This window comes from Neoarius graeffei, chromosome 11, assembly GCF_027579695.1.
Source record: "Neoarius graeffei isolate fNeoGra1 chromosome 11, fNeoGra1.pri, whole genome shotgun sequence".
NCBI classification, from domain to species: domain Eukaryota; kingdom Metazoa; phylum Chordata; class Actinopteri; order Siluriformes; family Ariidae; genus Neoarius; species Neoarius graeffei.
Genome location: NC_083579.1, coordinates 40,359,677 through 40,381,122, shown reverse-complemented (window position 1 = coordinate 40,381,122; position 21,446 = coordinate 40,359,677). Strand labels below are relative to the sequence as shown.

Sequence of the window (21,446 nt, the reverse complement as noted above, 5' to 3'; positions counted from 1 at the left end):
TAAAGATTTCATTTTGACAAATGGATGTTTGGTACCTTCTCTGGTTTGGCTTCTTCCTCATTTTCGTCATCGGAAGTAGGTCCTGCCAGAGTAGACACCTTATTGATGACCCCTAGTCTGGCCAGCTGGTCCAAGAATACATCTCCTCCCTTATCAACCAGATCTCTTATGATCTGTAGTGCCAGCAAGTGACCATCATCATCATCCTGTGAGGGGAAGAGGAAAGATTTCCTTTAACTCATTTCCTCTAGACAATACAAATCTAAAGGTTTCATCACAGAATACTACATTTCATTTTAATTTAAAGTAGTTTTAGAATTTGAAAATTGCCTTTGCATGTAACGATGAATACTAATATTTGTAGTATATTACAAAAAAAAAATCACTAAAAAATGTTTATCCGTAATGATTTTATAGAGGATTTTCTGCGATAGCCCACGAGCAAAACATCGCGCCGTGATCACGTGACCGATGACGTAGTAAATTGACAAGCTAGACAGCTCACTTCCTGTACATACTGTGACTTTGAGTGACAATTCGCGGATCTATGGATTATTTCCACTGTATACGATGGTAAAAAAGTGTGTCACGTACGGCTGTTCTAAAACCAACAAAGACGGAGTATCTCTGCATCAGTTCCCTGATCCTGATAAGAATAATGGATACGATCTCGCTGAGTGGAACCGGCAAGTAAAGCGGACGAGGGCAGACTGGCGAGGACCACTCGGTCGGTACGGTACTCCTGCTTGGAATTCCGCTGCGTTATGTTCAGACCACTTCACGCCTGAGAGTTTTGAGCCAAAAAAACTCTGTTGCCATTGCCTTGGGATACAAAAAGAAAGGGATTTTAAAGGATGGTGCGATTCCCCCCGTTTTCAAGCGGAGACTTGATGATGACAGTCCGAGCTCCACCACCACTCACCAGTCGCCGGTGACAACGTCAACAAGACCCTCAAAAAAAAAAAGAAGTGCCATCGAGAAAATCAATCGTCGTAAGGTTAGTCTTTCTTTCTACTTTTGTTCTGTTATTAATATTTGGTCGTCAGTTTACGAAGTCAATTGTTTTTGTGCCGATTTCTACCGCTGTCATGATCTGTCAATTTCAATTCAAATTGTGCCACAAAAGCTTTCTAGCATTGTGTCTAGACACTAGTGCTTATTTTCTTCAAATTTCTTTTATTTTCTAGCTCATCAACTCGCTAATTTCTCCATCTCAAGAAGAAAATGTGCAAACTCCAAGCACAAGTTCCTCTGCTGGCATTGAGGAAGAGCCTCTGTCGTCCACTGCTGATTTTTCATCACAAGTTAATTTCAAGCCAGCCAGGACAAGGGTCTACAAGCGAAGTAAAGGTACGCCTTAGGGACAGCTGCAGTCATTTCCATGTTGTTGGAAAGGCCGCTTGAACGCCATCGGTTCGCCCCAAATATACACTGAGTGCAGAATTATTAGGCAAGTGAGTATTTTGACCACAACATCCTTTTAATGCATGTTGTCCCACTCCAAGCTGTTTAGGCTTGAAAGCCTACTACCAATTAAGTATATCAGGTGCTGTGCATCTGTGTAATGAGAGGGGGTGTGGTCTAATGACATCAACACCCTATATCAGGTGTGCATAATTATTAGGCAACCTCTTTTCCTCTGGCAAAATGGGTCAGAAGAGAGATCTGACAGACTTTGAAAAGTATAAAATTGTGAGATGTCTTGCAGACGGATGCAGCACTCTTGAAATTGCGAAGATGTTGAAACGTGATCACCGAACAATCAAGCGTTTCATTGCAAATAGTCAATAGGGTCGAAAGAAGCGTGTGGGAAAAAAAGGCGCAAAATAACTGCACATGGTCTGCGGAAAATCAAGCGTGAAGCTAACAAGCAGCCATTAGCATCCAGTTCTGCCATATTCCAGAGCTGCAACATTCCTGGAGTGTCAAAGAGTACAAGGTGTGCAATACTGAGGGACATGGCCAAGGTAAGGAAGGCTGAAAAACGACCACCACTGAGTAAGGCACACAAGATAAAATGTCAAGACTGGGCCAAGAAATATCTTAAGACTGATTTTTCTAAGGTGCTGTGGTCTGATGAGATGAGAGTGACTCTTGATGGGCCAGATGGATGGGCCTGTGGCTGGATCAGTAATGGGCACAGAGCTCCACTCTGACTCAGACGCCAGCAAGGTGGAGGTGGAGTACTGCTATGGGCTGGTATCATCAAAGACGAGCTTGTTGGACCTTTTCGAGTTGAGGATGGACTCAAACTCAACTCCCAGACCTACTGCCAGTTCCTGGAAGAAACCTTCTTCAAGCAGTGGTATAGGAAAAAGTCAGCATCTTTCAAGAAGAACATGATTTTCATGCAGGATAACGCTCCATCTCATGCGTCCAAATACTCCACTGCGTGGCTAGCCAGTAAAGGTCTGAAAGGTGAAAAAATAATGACATGGCCCCCTTGTTCACCTGACCTAAACCCCATAGAGAACCTGTGGTCCATTATAAAACGTGAGGTCTACAAAGAGGGAAAACAGTACACCTCTCTGAACAGCATCTGGGAGGCCGCGGTTGCTGCTGCACACAATGTTGGTCGTGAACAGATAAAGAAATTGACAGAATCTATGGATGGAAGGCTTTTGAGTGTCCTCATGAAGAATGGTGGCTATATTGGTAACTGATTTGTTTTTGTTTTGTGTTTGAATGTCAGATATGTTTATTTGCAAATCTGGAGTTGTCATATCAGTGTACCTGGTGAAAATAAATAAGTGAAATGGCTACATATTTGGTTTTTATTAAGTTGCCTAATAATTCTGCACAGTGAAAGTTACCTGAACACATACATATTCTCCTAAAATGGCCAAAACTAAAAACGCCCCACTCTAACTTCCATACATATTCAGCTTTGATATTTATGAGTCTTTTTGGTTGATTGAGAACATAGTTGTTCAATAATAAAACTAATCCTCAAAAATACAACTTGCCTAATAATTCTGCACTCCGTGTACTGCCGATCACGACGCACATTTCGGCCCAGACCTCTGATTTAGTAGAAAAAATGTTGTGCATCGACTCACCTCGACTGGAACACGATTCACTTTGGTCTTCAGACGCAATTTCGTCTGAATAATCGCTGTCTGATTCACTCATTTCGCTTGTGTTTATACTGGATGCTGCCATCCTGGTCAATTTACTACGTCATCGGTCACGTGACTCCCGACTGGGATTTCCAGGAAATGCTTCCCGGAAGCTCGGTTTTGTCGCTCAAATACACCCCTTTGATGGGGAAATTTTTTATTTTTAATTTGCATACATTGAATATATACCCTTATACTACATTTTCATCAATAGTGGGTTCTAAAATTCTAGAACTACTTTAAAACATATACACATACACACACCAAACACTTTATTAGGAACACTCATAAAACTACTAATTCCTGCAATTTTCTAAATCACCCAGTAATGTGGCAGCAGCGTAGTGCATAAAATCATGCAGATACGGGCCAGTAGCTTCAGGTAATGTTCACGTCAACCATATGAATGGGGGAAAAAAATATGATCTGACTGATTTTGACCATTGTTGGTGCCAGACAGGCTAGTTTGAGTAATTCTATAACTGCTGATCTCTGGGAATTTTCTCTCTCTCACACACACACACACACACACCTCCAGCAGTTTCTCAGAATGGTGCAATAAAGAAAAGAAAAAAAAACAAAAAAAACATCGTGTGTGAAAGTTCTGCAGATGGAAATGCCATGTTGATTAGCGAATCAACGGAATGGCCACAGGAACGCATCTGGACAACTGCGGTGAGCAGAAAAGCATCTCCGAACGCACAACACATGCAACTTTGAGGCGGATGGGCTACAAACAGCTCGTGCACGTCAAGTTCCAGTCCTGTCAGCCAAGGACAGAACACTGAGGCAGCAGTAGGTACAGGCTCACCAAAATTAGACAGTTGAAGGCTGGAAAAAAGAAACCTGCTCTGATGACTCTCGATTTCTGCTGAGGCACATCGATGGTAGAATCAAAGTTTGGTGTCAACAGATTGACTCCATGAACCCGTGGTGTGCACAATGTTTTGGCACACTTTTGACCCGTAAATACCAATCAGTGATCAATTGAATGGAACAGCCTTTGAGTATTGCTGCTGACTATTTTCATCCTTTCATGGCCACAATTTATCCATCATCTAATGGCTACTTCCAGCATGATAATACACCACGTCACAAAGCAGAAGTCATCTCAAACTGGTTTCATGAACATTACAATGATTTCAGTGCTCTTCAGTGGCCTTCCCAGTCACTGGATCTGAATCCAAAAGAACACCTCTGGGATGTGGCAGAACACGAAATTTGCAGCATGAAAGTGCACCTGAAAAATCTGCAGGAATTGCATGATGCAATCGTCATCGTGGACCAGAATCTCAAAGGCGGTTTTCCAATATCTTGCTGAATAAATGGCATCAAAGAACTGAGGCATTTCTGAGAGCAAAGGGAGGCCCGACCCAGTATTAGTATAGTGTTCTTTTTAAAAAGTGTTTGCTGAGTGTATAAGCTTCACTACTGTTGTCTTAAATCAGAACCAAAGTCTAACAGGTGAATAGAATGAGATTGTAAACCATAATAAGCACTGACCTCCTGATCCAGCACAGTCGCAGTGATTTCTACGAGGATGGTGGGCAGATTGTGTCCAGCATCTGAGTCACATACTTCCTTAAGCAGCACTTCAGAACTGTAATGAACCATCTTCCTGATCAGCGCTAAACTAGCTTTCCTAGCAGAGAAAGGACAGCACAGAGTTATTCGGACCCTATTTAACAACTGCAGACATTTAAAAAAAAAAAAAAAGGAAGCATAGGGGATTTCATATTCAGCTGTTTGCTAGTTGTGCACTGGTGTATTTTACACATACGGCAGAGAGTTTTTGTCCATCACTGACCAGCAGTGTTATAACTTGCCTGGAAGCAGACATTCTCCCTTACACCAGTCCATGTTAGTAAGTTAGTGCATTGTCTCATTAAAAGAGTGCACTTAGCAGAAGCAATTTTTTTTTTAAATAAACCCCAGTAACGGGCGGCACGGTGGTGTAGTGGTTAGCGCTGTCGCCTCACAGCAAGAAGGTCCTGGGTTCGAGCCCCATGGCCGGCGAGGGCCTTTCTGTGTGGAGTTTGCATGTTCTCCTCGTGTCCGCGTGGGTTTCCTCCGGGTGCTCCGGTTTCTCCCACAGTCCAAAGACATGCAGGTTAGGTTAACTGGTGACTCTAAATTGAGCGTAGGTGTGAATGTGAGTGTGAATGGTTGTCTGTGTCTATGTGTCAGCCCTGTGATGACCTGGCGACTTGTCCAGGGTGTACCCCGCCTTTCGCCCGTAGTCAGCTGGGATAGGCTCCAGCTTGCCTGCGACCCTGTAGAACAGGATAAAGCGGCTAGAGATAATGAGATGAGATACCCCAGTAACCACTCCTGATTCAAGATAAGAAGCTACTTTTTCCAAACTGTGAGCTTAAGTTTAAATGTTTATTACACTCACATTTGCAAGTGTTATTTTATGACAAATGGCCTACTTTATTATATTATGCAATCTGCTCAAAGTACAGAGAGCCTTGTATCAAATGACTAGTACTGAATTGTGGTGGCATAATTAGTCTAGCTTAGTTTATATATATATATATATATATATATATATATATATATATATATATATATATAAAAAAGGATTGTTCATGATGCTTTCATGATTTTTAAACAATGTAATAAAACTATTTTTTTCGTGGTCCGGTTCCCACCAAATCCTGCGCTTTGATTGGCTGGTGAGCGGGTGCGTATCCTACAATACAGGCCCCAGTTCTGGACCTCTGGCGACTCGCTTGTTCACAATAACAACAAAGAAAGTAGCATTTTTTGTCAACTTTTTTTTTTTTTTTATAAGATTTATTTATAAGATTATCAAAAATCTTATAATTTTTTTGCCAGCATGTAAAAACAGCTATTACAGAAATGGATTGCTTCGCATCACCAGTCAAACTCTTATGGTTGTCAAGGAATGTCAAGTTAGCTTGGGGCTTGTTGCTATGGGGAAAACTGACGTGACCAATTCCTGCAAATGGCCTATTCCCGGTCAATATCCGCCGGACCGGCCTCATTTCCTACACTGTTATGATGTCGATGCCCAAAGTTCCCGCGCGCTGTTAAAATCCAACAGGACTCACCCAGCTCACTTTAAACTGCATTCATGCCACGAGCAAAAAAAAAAAATCCAACTAGGAACATACTGTCAAATATAATACAATATATTTTTTCGTGGGGCAGTTTCCATCAAATCCTGCGCTCTGATTGGCTGGCGAGCCAGTTATGGACCTCTGGCGACTCGCTCGTACACAACAACAGCATAGTAGCAATTTTTGACAGCATTTATCTTTTTTATAAGATTTTTATCAAAAATCTTATACATTTTTGGGAGCATTTCTCAGCATAATAGCATTAATTTTACAGCATGGATAGCGATAACGACAGTGTTCACAGCGAAAGCGAGTTTTACTACCCTGAGGAAGAAGAAATAAAAGAAAACATTTCAGGAGAAAGCTAAAAACCTGTAACTGTTGCTAATGCCGAGTAAAAACATGGCTGAATCCTGAATGACTCAGTTTTGTATAAATAGGGGACTACATAGGCGGCAAAATGTAGTTTTTTTCCTGCCATGGAAGTGCACTTGTATACTGAGGAGGAAGCCATTTGCATTACAGCCGTGAATGAGGATTCAAAATGGCGGCTCGGCTCGGTTTTCCCTTTCGGGTGCTCTCGTTTTCTGTTAGAATTTGGTAAAGAAAAAAAATATATATATTATTTACCAGCTTAAGGTCAGTCCGTATGGTGAAATACCGTGACCTCGGCCCAGAGGGCCTCGCTCAGTACTTTCAAGACCTCAGTCACGGTATTTCACGATACGGACCTCCCAGCAGGTAAATAACGTGTCCTGTTTTAAATAAATAAATAAATAAATAAATGTGTGATCAAGATTGAGCAAAATTGATCTACGGGAGCTTCATCTCACAGCCCTGTCAGTATAACGCACTGGAATATAAACAGTGTCAAACAAATGAACCTTATTGAAGGCAGCATGGTTTGCTGAAAGGTTTGTGCAAATACTGGAAGCAGCCTCTTCAAATAGATGGGTGCCATCTCGGGGTCTCCTTTTGGCTCACTGCCCTCCTCTTCCTCTTTGTTCACATCCTTCTTTTTCTTGTCATCCCCCTTGTTCACAGGACACATCCAGTCTCCTACAGCAAATGTGTTCCAAATAAATACTCAAAATGGACTGAAGACTGAGAAAACACAAGCAGCTGAAATAAAAAGCTTGGGGCTTACAGTGAGAGAAATCTAACTCCTCAGAGTACACAAATCGATCTCTCAACATGGTGATGGAAATCGCAGCACAAAGGTGCTCGCACTGCCCAAGTATCCGAAGATGTAAGTTTCTCATACCATCAAACCCATAGTTAAAATTCTTCAACAGTGACCCTGCAGTGCAGCACATCTCTCCACTTTCTTAGAGACAATGGCAATACTAAGTAACCAGGTTCCCGCAGTTAATAAGATGACTTAACGTGAAACAGGCAAGGATGCTATTGCCACAGCTCAGTAAGTCACAGAATGACGGTGCGATTACAAAGGAGTAGGCTACACTAGATTTCTGAAATGCATAAAAGAGAAATGGCACTGCTTACAACTTATGTCTATCTTTCTCGAAATACATTTGAAAGAAATTAATTTGGACACCTGACTCGGTCAAACACATTTATCATGTGTAGTTTACACCCTCACACTGTGTAAAACACAGTTCAATTCATCAGCAATTTAGCCACAATGACAACAGTGTAAAGGGTTGTTTTACAATCAGGGTACAAAGTTTGTGTCACAGGGGTCCAAAATTCAAATTGATTCAAACTGGTTCTTGTACCAGTTTTTAAGTGAAGGACAAGTTAAAGAACAGATTTCAGGTAATTTTTTGACATGTGTGTATGGTAGTTTTGTGTAATCTGCTATAAGATGGGAGAAACAAATGAAGTGATTCTCGGAGAGGACTTTTTTTTTTTGACAATTCAGAATCCACTACTTCCATAGTGCTTTTAAATATAAGGCTGTAAGCTTTGTGTTAGTTGTCTCTAATATTTATGTCCCAATATCTTGACCACATTTTAGGATGAAAATAATCATTTTAGATATGTTATTTTATATTGAAAAATGAGCTGTCTCGGAGAGGACTTTTTTTGACACAATTTGATCAAAATAGTCTGAAAACTTACTGGCATTCAACATTAAAACTTAACTCTGTTTCCAATGATATGGAACCAAATATGTGTTTTATGGTATAAAGAATGATGTAAGTGCATCCCTTTTGGAGCTACCTGTGGTCAAAAAAGCACTTTTTCTAAATGACACGAGTAATTTTGCTAAATACGACATATATTGCCATACATTCACCAAAAATAAATGTTATCACCAAATTTTTTTTGCATGGTAAATAGAGCTATCACAGGGCTACAATAAACAACCAAGTTTATTTAGTCAAGCCTTTTGATATTGAAGATAATAAGTGTTAAATGTGATTTTTAGCTTGCGTACCCTGATTGTAAAACAACCCTAAACCCAATTTTAAATGTGAAAAATGGACACGGAGAGGAAGACCGTGGAACGCACCAGGAGACTGGAGAATTGCTACAACCTCACTATGGCCCCTCTCCCTGGCCTTGTCCAGAGGAGTTTTGCCATCTTCATCCCTCAGGTCAGGGTTGGCTCCATGTCGCAGTAAAGTCTGGGGGAAAAAAGAAAAAATTAGAATTCAAACAAAGCCTTAAAACATGGACAGAAAGAAGTTTGATAATTACAGTTCCTGTTACCTTGGCTACTTGTGGTCGTCCAAAACAGGCAGCATAATGCAGGGACGAAGATCTTTGGCCTCGGTTGACATCTGCACCTCTCTCACACAAGAACTCCACCTAAAGGAAAACGCAGTTAAGCACCTGACATTTACTTGATGACTCTGGACTTGGTGCTTGGTCCTGTCCCACTGATCTGCAGTATTTTTTGTCAGTTGAATTCAATTTTATTTGTATAGTGCTTTTAACAATGGACATCTTCATAAAGCAGCTTTCCAGAACTATATCAATTCTGGATTTAAATTTTACAGATATGGATTCATGAAACTGATCCCCAATGAGCAAGCATAAAATCAACTTGAAAAATCAGGTCGCATTAAGCTGAATTATATATGGTATTCATAACCGTTCTTGTTACCCAGTTTTACAATACTGATCAGATTATCAGTCATTTTCTTGAATGACGCACCTTCTGCAAAAGTCTGCCATTCTTAAAGGAGAGATGCAGAACCGTGGCCTCACTTTTTGTTTATAAACGCCTTGAGACCTCAAGAATGGCACAGGAATAGTTTTAAGTGTTAACAATAAATCTAATATAGTAATTTTTACGATTAAAGTGATTCATATAGGTAGCAGTCTGAGTGAATGACCTTGACATCTGTGACGTCACAGCAGGAAGTTTATCGGTCTCATCGCCATTTCCGCTATACTAAAACACAGAGCTGACTGCAACGTCGAGCTTCCATTTTGAGCTAATTTATAGCCATCCCATGTAGATGTGTTGCTGGCTGGTGCAGCAACACGACAGAAGGTGGATTTACGTTGCATTCATGGCCCAAGAATGTTCAAACTGCAAAGATTTGGACGCGTTTTGCGAGAAGTTCACAGGCTCATTGGGCGCCTACGAAGTGGTCTCTCCTCTGCTCTGCACATTTTACTGAAGACTCGTACGAGACCTCTGATCTGTTGAGGAGCGTTGGCTATAAGCCCACATTGAAAGAGGGTGCAGTGCCAACAACTGAATAAAACTACAAGAAAAGGAAAGTAAGTTCAGTTGCACCAGTTCTCCCGGAGTGTGAGCCGAGGGTTGTTGCTAAAACCCAGGACGGAACGTGACATGACATATTATCGCTCGGGCAGTGGCCTCCTCGCGGTTGTTGCTAAAACTGATGACGTCCCATGGCAGAGTACTCGGTATGGAGAAAACAGAGAATGAGTGGACCAGCCGTCTGATTTCTCCGCTGGATATGTTCGTTTCAGCAGCAATATCTCGCCCTTACGTGGAAGAAGCGAACGAACGGAGAACTGAACAAAACAACTGAAAGTCAGATTGTTTCAAAACAAATCTGCCACAAGGTCGGCCTTCAAGAAGCGAGAACACAGACGGGTAAGATGCGACTCTCATTTGGATACAAAACAACAAAAACACCAACACACGTTGTTTACCTGCATTTAGATTAATACACGTGATTTGTATTGTGTGTTTAAGTTACCGGTATAATATGGAATCAATTTTGTGCCAAAATGTTCATACAATACTTTTGAAATATCAAACAAAAACGACAAATCAAAATACAAAAAAAGTCAATTTTTTTAGACTGGCAAACAAATTATTCGTGTAATTGTGCAAAATATCAGTCTATTACTCTTCAGAAACCTTTTACTTTTGTTCCGCGTCTTTCTCAGTTTTTTTTGACGTAATTTATTTTGGTTGCGATTCCAGCTTTCTCGTTTGCGCTCCCTGACTTTCTGCTTGCAGTTTTGGCACAAACTTCACGTGTGGGTGGGCTGTCCAGGAATGCATTCCCATTGGCTAACTTGTATTTGACTGACAGCCACGCTCAGCCATTCCCCCGGAGGCTGTTGCGGCCATTTCCTACTCGGATTCTGGCGGACTGTTTGACGAGTGACCGATCCATTGACGGTAAACAAGGATCGAGTGGACATACAACACATTTGTCCCACACTTGCACTTTGTTGAATTAATTCAATATCATAGTCGCTGCTGAAGTCCACTCGATCCTTGTTTACCGTCAATGGATCGGTCACTCGTCAAACAGTCCGCCAGAATCCGAGTAGGGAATGGCTGAGCGTAGCTGTCAGTCAAACACAAGTTAGCCAATGGGAATGCATTCCTGGACAGCCCACCCACACGTCAAGTTTGTGCCAAAACTGCAAGCAAAAAGTCAGGGAGCGCAAACGAGAAAGCTGGAATCGCAACCAAAATAAATTACGTCAAACAAAACCGAGAAAGACGCGGAACAAAAATAAAAGGTTTCTGAAGAGTAATAGACTGATATTTTGCACGATTACACGAATTTGTTTGCCAGTCTAAAAAAATTGACTTTTTTTTTGTTTTTTTGTATTTTGATTTGTCGTTTTTGTTTCATATTTCAAAAGTATTGTATGAACATTTTGGCACAAAATCGATTCCATAGTATAAGATTATTTAATTTGCTTCAGAATGTGATTGTCTCAGTTCATCTGATTATTTAATTAGCCTTTTACGTTTAATCAGTGAAAATGCATGCATGTACATGTATGTTGCACAAGTTATAACACCTATCCTGTTTTAATGAGAGTCAACCCACAATCAATGAAGTCAAATCAGTCTTAGCTGAGCAAGTCGGTAACGGGATTTCTTACTTTCACCATAATTTTTTATTTATATGACTTTGGTCTATAGCTGTAAAAGGCCTCGACCTTAAAACCGGTTCCTGCTGTGATGTCACACACTCAGGGCTGGCTGGCTCAGTGGGGCAGCTCAAATACCAAATTTGCGGTCGATTTTAACTCTCAAATATATATTTTTTTATTCACATTTAAGCAGCATACAACAGTCAAGGATGGAGATACTATCCTCTCAGAAAAGTAATTTAAAATAAAAGGTTCTGCGTATCTCCTTTAAATGAACCAAATCGCTTCGAGTACATCTGCACTGCATGCGACGTAAATATATTCTTTTGTTCCCCTTTTGACTTGCACACCACAAACAAACACATTTATTTTTTAAAATGTAATAACTGCAATATCTGCAGTCCTCATCAATGCCGAACCTCATTTATGCTCAGAAAACGATAACTCACCCCTCAAACCCCAACTGCTTCGTACTACATACACGTTGCTTGGAATTTGCATAAAATGTTAAAAAAGGAGGAGTTTCTAACTTTAAATCTAAACTTTAAATAACCACATTACATAAAACTATTCAACTGACAAAATTCTCACCATTTCCTGTGTACCAAACGCTGAGGCCCAATTCAAGAGTGTCTGTCCCACATCATCCATAAAATTAACTTCAAATGCTACAAGTGAAAAGAAAATTGGCCTCATTAAAAGTGTAATAAGACACTCAATCCTACTGTGACAAAAATAAAGCAACAAAATACTTCAAATCAAATACAAACATGGTCTCACCTCCGGTGTCGATGGCATCAATGAGTGCATCTGTGTCTTTGCTACGAATACAGTCAATGAGCTGGCGATGTGAACGTTCTCCAGAGCTGTCAAGGCGCCGTAGGCCTGGGATACGCCCACCCGAGCCAGCTGTGGATTTGGGTAGTGCCTTACGGCCCTCAAACAGCAGGACTAACAACAGGTCGACCAAGCGCATTGTATCCAGCACACAGCGTTCGTCACCTTGCAGCGCACTCTCCATCGAGTCAGGGAGCTCAGAGCGCAGCAGATCCTGAGAAGACGTGCAGAAGGGTTTTACGAAAGCTCTCACCTTGCAGTAGATTTACATCCGATTTATATATTAGCACAATCAAGCTTCACTAAATGGCCAAAAGTAGGTGGACACCTGACCAATCACACAGTCCTCCTCGGAAAGTATTGGAACAGCAAGGCCAGGGGTTTTTTTTTGTTTTCGCTGCACATTGAAGACATTTGGGTCGGAGCTGAAAGAGGCAACAGATCAGGGTTTTTTTTTTTTAAAGTCTTGCTGCATGATGAAGTCCCTCCCAATTAGACTGCATGTATTCTGTAGACTTCTGAATTAATTCTGCAGCTACTATTATGAGTTACAGGACCAATAGTCAGTGCGTTTACATGCACATAGAGAAAATCGAATTTCTGCTGTTGCTCGACTGAAATCGAAGCTCTAAATGGCATGTAAACACCTTAGCTAGGCTGAAACTGAACCGAACTTGATTTCTCGCAATCGAGCTACACGACCTAGATTATGCGATTTTTGCCGAGCTACTTAGTGCATGTAAACCCTATCGAGCTACGTAGTTGAGCTACTTACTTCAGCACTGCCCCTTCCGGAAGTGACGAGTGACGAGACCACAAGCGGGAAACACAACAGCCTCGGTCGGCATGACACTTCACCTTAGCCGCCCACTTTATTAGGAACACTTCTGTTCGTACATACAAACTCTCTTCTTAGAGTTTATTTTATTTTTAAAAGGGACAGTGTACAAATTAAACATTATCCTTGTGGTAAGGACAGATGTCTGTCCCAGGTTATAGCAGTACATGCTAATTTCTGTCTGTAGTCCCTTTGTTTATACTCTTGAATAGCTCTTCTTCATGACGACAACCGGAAGTGTACCAACACGATGGGGCGTGTAGCGCCACCTGTGGCTCGGGTGCACAATGCACCTCACACAATAGCTCAGTTTCACAGTGCATGTAGGATTGGATTTCTCTGGCACCCCTGCTGGGACCCTTATGCCGCTTTTCCACTACAAACGCGGCTGAGCCGAGCTGAGTTGGGCTGAGTCGAGCTGAACGGGGCTGTTGGAGTTGCATTTCGACTACAACCGCGCTGAACCGTGCTGGCTGGAAGTGGGTGGACACATTGAGTGGAGTTAGCGAAAGTGGGTGGACGTCACGTGATGTCGTTAAGCGGCGCAAACAGTGACATCAGTGATCTTTTAAGCGGTAGTCTCACGACTGGGATAGTAAACAATAAACATGGAGTCGTTAGTGTTGCTGGTCTTGGTTCTGTGGCTTGTTGTCACCGACAATGCCAACAGATACTGGCAAGAGCGTATAGATGAGGCGAGGCGCATAAGGCTTCAGAAATTCTTGTAATTCTTCTTCTTCCGGGTTTGCGGTGTTTACAGATCCCAGCGTGCTCGCGGGGCGTGTGGGGGCATGTGAGGACATTCCTCCTCACCAATCATTGCACAGGGGAGTGTCTGCTCATGCCCCCAGCCTCACTCAGCTCGGTTTGGCTCGCTTCAGCCCCACTCCAAAACCGTGCGAGTTTTGGGTGCTAAGCAGGGCTGAAACGAGCTGAGTCGTGCTGTTCTGAGGTAGTCGAAACGCGAGCCGTGTCAGGCTGAAGCGAGCTGAAGTGAGCTAAAAAAGGGTAGTGGAAAAGGGCCATTAGCTCGATTACCGACAGCAGCTCGATTTGGATGTGCATGTAAACGTACTGAGTGATTAGTGAGCCTGTTCCAGGAGCAGCCATGACACCTCCACAGTGCTTGACCGATGAGCTGCATGTTTTGGATCATGAACATATCCTTTCACCACACTTCAGCCGTTCCATAACTTGGTTAGTGGTTAATCTTGGTTCCAGAACTTGTGTGGCTCATCTCTGTATTTCTTTGCGAATACCGATCTGGCGATTCTTACTGCTGACGATTGGTTTGCATCTTGTGGTATGGCCTCTATATTTCTGCTTGTGGACTGGGTTGCGATGCCTTCATCCCTCTCCTGTGGAGGTTGTTTATGATGTCACTGATTGTTGTTTTTGGGGTTTTCTTCATTGCTCTAACAATGGTTCTCCCTCATCAACTGCTGTCGATTTCCTTGGCCAACATGTTTGACATCTGGTTATTAGTACACCAGTGGTTTCTTTCTTTTTAAGTTCGTTAAAAGTTGTTGCACTGGCTACTCCCAATGCTTGTGCAATGGCTCGGATTGATTTTCCCCTCTCTTTTCTCCCAAAGACAGCTGCTGGTCTTGATGTTGGTTTATCCTTTTTAACAGCAAATTAACCGTTCACAGGCAAAACACAGGGTTCAAACCAGCAGTAGACATTCAGTTGCCACAACTGTTATTAAAAGAGGTCTTTGCATGCTGCAGAATTACAATTTCCCTTTACGTGCCATGGTTCTCTAAGATTGGTGTGGAAGCACTCAACTGGCCTGCACAGAGCCCTGACCTCAACCCCACTGATTACCTTTGGGATGAGAATCAGAATGCACACTGCACCCCAGGCCTTCTTGCCCATCACCACTCATGCTCTTGTGGCTGAATCCTCATAGTCACGCTCCAAAATCTAGTAGAAAGAGCCTCCAGAAAAGTGTTATAGCTACAAGAGGCAGACCAGCTCCAGATTAATGCCGATAGTTTTGAAACTGGATTTTCAAACAAACGTGGGACGGTCACATGTCCACATACTTTGGGAACAGTGTATAATACACAACACCTCCCCACCCACCATCTCCCAAAAACCACCCCAAGAACACTCTGTACCCCCTGCCACTCCTAGAAAATACAATAACAGATTCTATTCCATCAAATCTTGATACAACAGCACATACGTGGGTGACGAGTGGCGAGCCCCTGCACAGGGTGGACAGCAGGCTGACAATCGTGGACACCTGGTTGCTAAGTTTGGAGTCAGGGGTAGAGGGGGCACCTCCTGCAGATGTTCTGCCTGGTTTGCAGGTGGAGGAAGGACCAGCGGCTGAACCTCCTGCAGCAGCCATGCGTGACAGAAGCTCCTCACTCAGGCCATGCTTGGCCAGCGGTGCTGGATCAACCCCACGGCGCGTGAAACGATCAGCCAGAGATGCAAAGCAGCGCAGGGCTCCATCAGAAACCTGCAACAAGACGATTTGGGTTTTACACCTGTACACAAGTCTGGATATGAACATATTAAGGTTGTTGCCACAATAAAGACTAAGTGTAAATGACTACATTTATATCCAAATGTGTACGAGACTCAATGAATTCATATTTAGTACCTGCAATCAGAATGAAATGTTAGATTTAGCCTAAACTCAGCATTCCTTCAATGCAATTTAAATGTAAGCTTAAATTTATGCACACGCTAGTTAACGCTACCATAACAAGAAGCGCTGCATGTTTCCCAAAACAGAGGTTCTGTCAAACTTTCCACAATTTATATTACCCACAGCATCTTTGCTGAATAGCAATTACCAAACACTGAGCCCCTTTCAATGTGGTCAATTCATATCTCACATCTGCCGCAAAATGTCTTCGCAATAATTTTGGAACCTTTCCTCCCCAACAGGGTTAAGTTCATGGCTGCTCTGCTTGTTCCATCCCAGTAAGGGGTCATCCATAATTTATCATTATCATGAGTCTACAAAGAGTAGATTTTTGAGCAACCCCCCCCCAAAGTGTACATTAGCGGACAAAAAAAAAAAAAAAAATGATGGATCTACGTGGAATAGGAATTCAAAATAAAACCATGTCTAGTATTACTTTTTATTAAAATCAGATGACAGGACAATACAAAGATTCACAAGAGAAGAAAAGAAGACACAAGACGGGTCCAGAAGTTTTCATAGAAAGCAGGCGATTCATTTTTGAAAATTAGGGACTGTCTTTTTAAGGGGAGCTGTTGCCTTTTGGCTCCTCATGAACAATAGGAAATCCAGTTTTGGAGCTGGGGCTGGTCGTGCAGGACTTTCATTCTTAAATGGAAGAAAAGACGACTGACTATATAAAATTTTTTGTTTCCGTTTCCGGTTGAGAGTACTTCGTGCGCGTTCTGGCTGCCGCTTCTCACCGGAGCTTTTTTGTTTTATTTTATTTCTTTTTCTATTTTTTTTCTCTGTGTGTTTGTGTAGTTTGATGTTTGTTTGAGTGTTTTCTCCACCGGTGGTGTAGCTCCGGACCTAGTTTTGGGTGTCGGTTCCCTCCAGGCCTTGGTTCGCCGTGGGCGATGCCTGTGCTCCCAGCTGTGGACTGCAGTGAGCTCGTTGCTCATTTTACATCATGGTTGTCCAGTGCTCTGCGCTTTAACGCTTGGCGTGATGTTCCGAGCGATGTTGCTTGGTGTCGTCGCGGCGGCTGTGCAGGCGGTTTGAGACACACCAGAGCTTTGCGTGGCGGAGCTTCTCTGCTCGCTTTGTGGATCCATGACGTGATGTTCCGAGCGATGTTGCTGACGGTGTCGCGGCGGTGGTGCTGGAGATGTGGGACTTGTTTTCATGCGCCTTTTGGTGGGACTGTGGCTGCTACACCACAGGAATTACATCCTGACCCCTACTTGGTGGACTTTTTACTTTTTATTTATTTTTTTTCTTATTATATATATATATTTTTTTTCTCTTTCTTTGTCTACTATTGTAAAGCGTCCTTGGGTTTCTTGAAAGGCGCTATATAAATTTAACTTATTATTATTATTATTATTATTTAAAATTCAACTGACTGCTGAGGAAAAGTACAAAATACCCATATGATATCCTACGTACCGTTTTATGTGAGAAATAATCCCGAATTGTAAAAGTCGACTTGACTTTTTCCATCCGGACGATCGCTTGCCGGCACAGCTCAGCTTGCTTTGAAACGTTCGTTTTTGATTCTTTCCAAGCAGCCTGTCCTGCCCTAACTGCCTCCTGCCGCTTCTCAGATGAATGCAGGAAACAAACGTTTAAAAACTGCTCGTACTCATTTGAAGGAGTCTTGTGAATAGCGGTATTTCTGCTATTCACAAATTTGTAAATGTGGTCAAAATCTGGGTCAGCCATTGTTGTATTGAAGAAAGAAAGCGTGTAGAACTAGCTGGCAACACCGATGTGGCGCGAAACTTTTAACATGGCGGCCGCCGATTCGCACGTTAATGGATCATCATTTTTTCAACGTGTACGCCTGGTCATTAACCCCCTCCCCCCCGCGTACGGTTTGTACGCTTGTGATAATGATGAAAATTATGGATGACCCCTAAAGCAAGCTGCTCTACTGTTTAGCATTTTAGTCAGTTTATGAAAGCGTAGTCCATTTTGGACTCACTTTGCACCTTACTGTGTTCAGTTACATTGCACAATTACATACTGCAATTTATACTGCTGCTTACATGCCTATATGCTGCTTTTTAAAAGGTTATTTCTATTCTTTCTTTATTTATTTTACTGATATGCTGCTGTGATCTGAGCCCTCAAACAGTGTTTTGTTGTATAGTAATGTGCAATGACAAAGAATCTATTTAAAATAATAATACAAGAGCTCACAACAGAAACCAATGAAAACATTCTGTAAACCTCAGTTAAGACAAACTTACACTTAGTTTCGCAGTGTCTTTAAGAAGATTTTAATGTTTAATCCTCCTCTATGATAAACCTCTTGCACTGAACAGCTAGTGCAAATGAACAGCGCGAGTGAGTTCACCATCCAATGTTCAATGTTTCATGTTTATATTGCCTCACACAGCAATATAAAATCACATTACTGTTTAATGGATTTATTTATAATAAAACTACAGTCGTGATATTGTGTATGCAAATACAAATTGCTAGGCGTTATAATAGTTGTAATTCATTACAAATGGCCAGCTTAATCCTACAGGATCGGAAATGTTACTTTCTCCTTTTTCCAACAGACTCCAATTAAAGACAATGTACAGTACCAGTCAAAAGCTTGGACACACCTAATTCAATGGTTTTTCGTAATTTTTATTAATTATTTAAGAAAAAAAAACAACACTTCTTGTCTTAAGGTAATGATGGACTTGTCCTTCCTCTTTACTTAGTTGAGCGGTTCTTGACATGGATTACTACAGTTGTCGAATAGGGCCAATTACTGTACTTTTTTTTTTTTTAATTTTACTCGGGGTGTAACAGTACACATGTTCGTATCGGACTGTTTCGGTACAGGATTTGCAATACGGTGCAGATGTGTACCGAATACAATCTAACAGTAATTAACAGTAGGCTTTTTGCATATGGAACACACTTCAAATCCGAGTTCCCAGACAAACATGTTAAGTGGCAGACCGTATGCTTGTTAAGTCTCTGCCTCGCACTTCGAGTGCATTACATGCACAGCCAAGCTAGTGACCGTCATGGGTAATGTGAATGAGAAGCCAGAGCTTGAAGACCCGCCCTTATCATGAAGGTCTCCTGTTTGGGAACACTTCAGTTTCCCAGTGAATTACAATGATGGACAAAGACAAGTGGATAAGACGAAAACAGTGTGCCGACATTGTTCAGCAGTAATCAGGTATGCTTCTGGCAACACGTTGAACTCGATCACTCATTTGAAACGGCACCAAGTGAACGTGAATATAACCTCTGTCCCAAGCGAGAGGTGTTTTCTACAGCTGGAGATATGTGCAAATGCCAGCAGATCTACCCTTTCAGAGGACAACATAGACAAGTTAATTTTTCTGGGGGGGGGGACCCCACACATGACAGTTGAATGAATCTGAGCAGGTCTATAAGCTGGAACTGTGTCATGGTTAGCACTGTCACCTACAGCAAGAAGGTTCTGGGTTCGAGCCCAGTGGCTGACGAGGGCCGGTGTGTGCGGAGTTTGCATGTTCTCCCCGTGTCTGTGTGGGTTTCGTCCAGGTGCCCCGGTTTCCCCCAAAGTCCAAAGACATGCAGGTTAGGCTAATTGGTAGCTCTAAATTGATCGTAGGTGTGAATGCGAATGGTTGTCTGTCTCTATCTGTCAGGCCTGTGACGACCTGGCGACTTGTCCAGGGTGAACCTGCCTCTCACCCATAGTCAGCTGGGATAGGCTCCAGCTTGCCCGTGACTCTGCACAGGATAAGCGGCTACAGCTAACGGATGGATGAATTTGATCAGCGCCGTTGCACAGGCATTGGGCACAGCCTACACAACAAATCAGCAATGTCTTGAAAAATACAGAAACCACTGGTGTACTAGCAAACAAACAGGTCACCCAAATAAAACAGCAAGTGATGACAAACATTGTGAGAGCCGTGAAGAAAAACCCCAAAACAACAGCGAAATCAAGAAACTCTACAGGGACAGGGAGAAGATATCGCAACCCATCATTTGAAGATTTCAGGAGCAGAGACATAGAGGCCATACTACAAGACGCAAAGCAGTCATCAGCAGTAAGAATAGGAAGGCCGGACTGGAATTAGCAAAGAAATACAGAGAGGAGCCACAAAAGTTCTGGAAGATTAACCCCTATAAAAGTGATGGAAAGGACCTGCTCCTGATCAAAACCGAGGAGCTCATCGGTTAAGCACGATGAAGCTAGTGTCATGGCTTGGGCTTGGATAGCTGTTTCTGAAACAAACTCACTAATCTTTATTGAGAATGTTACTCATGATGGTAGCAGCACAACAAATTCAGAAGTCTACAGAAACATGTTACTAATTTACAGAGAAATGCATCCAGTTTAATTAGGAGGAACTTCCTCAGGCAGCAAAGCAATGACCCAGAACACAATGCCAACACAACGAAGGACATTATCAGGGAGAAAAGTGGAAAGTCTTAGACTGGTCACCAGACCTTAACCCAGCTGAGCATGTATTTCACTTCCTGAAAAAGGAGACTGAAGGGAAACGCACACACCCCAAAACAAACAACCGAAGGAAGCTGCAGAGCAAGCCTGGAAAAGCATCACAAAATAAAAACGCAACAGTTTGTCAGCGCGTTGCTGACTTGATGCAGTTATTGGTTGAGTGGAATTTGTGCTAAGACAATCTGTTCCAATACTTTTGCTCACAATCTGAGGATTGTGTGGTCGGTCACCAAAGGTGCCATGCTCCAAGCGGAACACATCAAGATATAAATATCAGGAAATGAAAGCTGAAATTCTGATTTGCTGTCTCATTCATCTTTTAATCTCAAACCCAAATGCTTTCAGGGCACATCAAAAAAATAAAACTTTTAGCCTTGCTGTTCCAATACTTTCAGAGGGGACTATGTATATAACAACCAGCTAAATCATCAGAAAAAAAAAATCAATTATCAAAATAATCATTAGTTTTGGCACCTTCTATGTTTACATGCAAAGATTTTGCCAAGCTGAATGAATTCATTCTGACTGTAGATTCCTAATGAACTGCTTATATGCATGACAAAGAGGACACTCTGCAGCCACACTTCATTAATATGCAAGTTACACGTGTCCTGCACCAAAGTTCCTCTCATTCCAGGGAACATGGTAAAGTGTCAGTGTAACCATAACACCACATGACTCCAGACAGTGATTTTAATCAGCATGAGCCATTTAAAATAAATAAATAAATAAATAAATCATCCTGCTTGTATTTTAACGAATTATAAATTATATCCACGACAGCAAAACCCTCATCCGAGTGCGATTTTCAATTGGTCACCAAGAACAACACTTTGCAACACAGTAAAAAGCTGCTCAAACATTCACTTGCCTGTTGTTGTCTGTGGGATCCCAGTGACACTGCACTAGTCTCAATCAATCAAATCAATTAATCAAATCAATCAATACCCTAAAACATACCACAGAAGAGTGCCTCCTAGGCCCTGTCCACACGGCAACGCATTCAGGTGAATCTGATAAAATTGTTTATCGTTTCGGCCTGGCGTCCACACGACACCGGCGTTTTGGGTGCTCCAAAACGAAATCTTTTGAGAACGGGTTCCAGAGTGGAAAAATCTGGCAACGGTGCCGTTGCAAAGTCGTCTGGATG

The 21,446-nt window shown here is 42.2% G+C and overlaps 1 protein-coding gene across 6 annotated transcripts in view; it reads right to left on the bottom strand.

Moving 5' to 3' along the window:
- The window catches only part of hectd1 (HECT domain containing 1), an 87,051-nt gene that overhangs the window by 53,226 nt on the left and 12,379 nt on the right, over positions 1 to 21,446 (bottom strand). For all 6 annotated transcript variants that reach the window (XM_060933907.1, XM_060933910.1, XM_060933908.1 and 3 more), the window contains exons 5-12: positions 15,367 to 15,648; positions 12,281 to 12,551; positions 12,092 to 12,168; positions 8,885 to 8,983; positions 8,685 to 8,799; positions 7,090 to 7,264; positions 4,623 to 4,761; positions 36 to 206 (exon numbers count right to left, since the gene is read on the bottom strand). In XM_060933907.1, coding sequence (XP_060789890.1) covers positions 36 to 206; positions 4,623 to 4,761; positions 7,090 to 7,264; positions 8,685 to 8,799; positions 8,885 to 8,983; positions 12,092 to 12,168; positions 12,281 to 12,551; positions 15,367 to 15,648 — 1,329 coding nt within the window. The remainder of the gene's footprint in view (positions 1 to 35; positions 207 to 4,622; positions 4,762 to 7,089; positions 7,265 to 8,684; positions 8,800 to 8,884; positions 8,984 to 12,091; positions 12,169 to 12,280; positions 12,552 to 15,366; positions 15,649 to 21,446) is intronic.